Below are 1,054 nucleotides of genomic sequence, written 5' to 3' on the forward strand. Positions count from 1 at the left end.
GCCGAGCTTGGAGGCAACACTCTGGTCGCCACCTGCAGGAACCACCACGTTCCACCTCGTTTCGCCCCACAGGTGCTCGGATTAGTGGTGTGGGCGCTCATCGCCGCCACGACGTACCACCTCCACGCGGAGTACGGCTGGGTGATGTTCGTGTCCATCTTCTTTTGGATAGCGACGCTCCTTCTCTTCATGACTTACCTCCTGCAGCTTCAGCTGAAGTTCTACGCTGTCCCCTGGCCCCTCGTGGTACGTAGCCAAGAGGAAGCGAGGAGGGTCCCAAGCGGGAAACATCCTGGGGAGATGCTCCGAGAGGACCAGGAATTCAGGCTTTTCTCTCCTGTTGGAACAAAGCCCCCCACACTTCGTGCAATGACGTTGTTTCATTCTGCCCCTCGACTGCTTAGAAAATTTCCAGAACGGGGAGCCCCGAATCAGTGCAGAAAGTTACAGCCACCGCATCACTGCCGCAGGCGCAGTGTCAACCAGAATCCTCTCGGTGCAACCCGGGGTGCATTTAACGAGCTGGGAACCTGAGGTTTGCTCCCACCGTGAGGGGCTGGACCCTTATCCTCTGGTTCTCCTGGGCAAGAGGGAGGACCGTGAGACAGCCTTTTCCTCATCCCTCATCCCAGCGTGCCCGAGTCCCAAACCTCACAACTCCTCTTTGCCCTCCTCAGCTGCTGATCTTCAACGCTGTGGCAACCGTCCTCTACATCACCGCCTTCGTAACGTGCGCGGTCGCCGTCCATCCTACGTCCTGGCGGCAGTGGGATTACAACCGGAGAGCTGCGGCGTCTGTAAGTAGCAGCGGGCGGGCGAGGGCCGTGGGGCTGGGATGGCCGTCGTGCTCACGCGCGAGTTGTGCTCCTCTTCCAGTTCTTCTCCTGCCTTGTGATGATCACCTACGGCGTGAGCACCTTCTTCAGCTTCCGCGCCTGGAAAGGGCTCGGCAGCAACGCGGCCACCAGCCAAGTGACCGACCACGCGTAAGGAGCAGATGGCGAAGCCCCGGCCATGGGCCACCCTGGGTCAACTCACGCCAGGCTCGGAGCCG

General features: G+C 60.5%; 1 protein-coding gene across 1 annotated transcript; it reads left to right on the forward strand.

Moving 5' to 3' along the window:
- Positions 1-72: 72 nt before the first annotated feature.
- PLLP (plasmolipin) lies at positions 73-1,052 on the forward strand (the record flags this gene model as incomplete). The annotated part of the gene is made up of 3 exons (XM_009875650.1): positions 73-246; positions 678-797; positions 877-1,052. Coding segments are annotated over 3 exons (408 nt in total), but the record flags the coding sequence as incomplete, so codon positions are not given.
- Between the last annotated feature and the right edge of the window lie 2 nt (positions 1,053-1,054).

Source organism: Apaloderma vittatum, unplaced genomic scaffold (assembly GCF_000703405.1).
Source record: "Apaloderma vittatum isolate BGI_N311 unplaced genomic scaffold, ASM70340v1 scaffold24688, whole genome shotgun sequence".
In the NCBI taxonomy this organism is placed as follows: Eukaryota; Metazoa; Chordata; class Aves; order Trogoniformes; family Trogonidae; genus Apaloderma; species Apaloderma vittatum.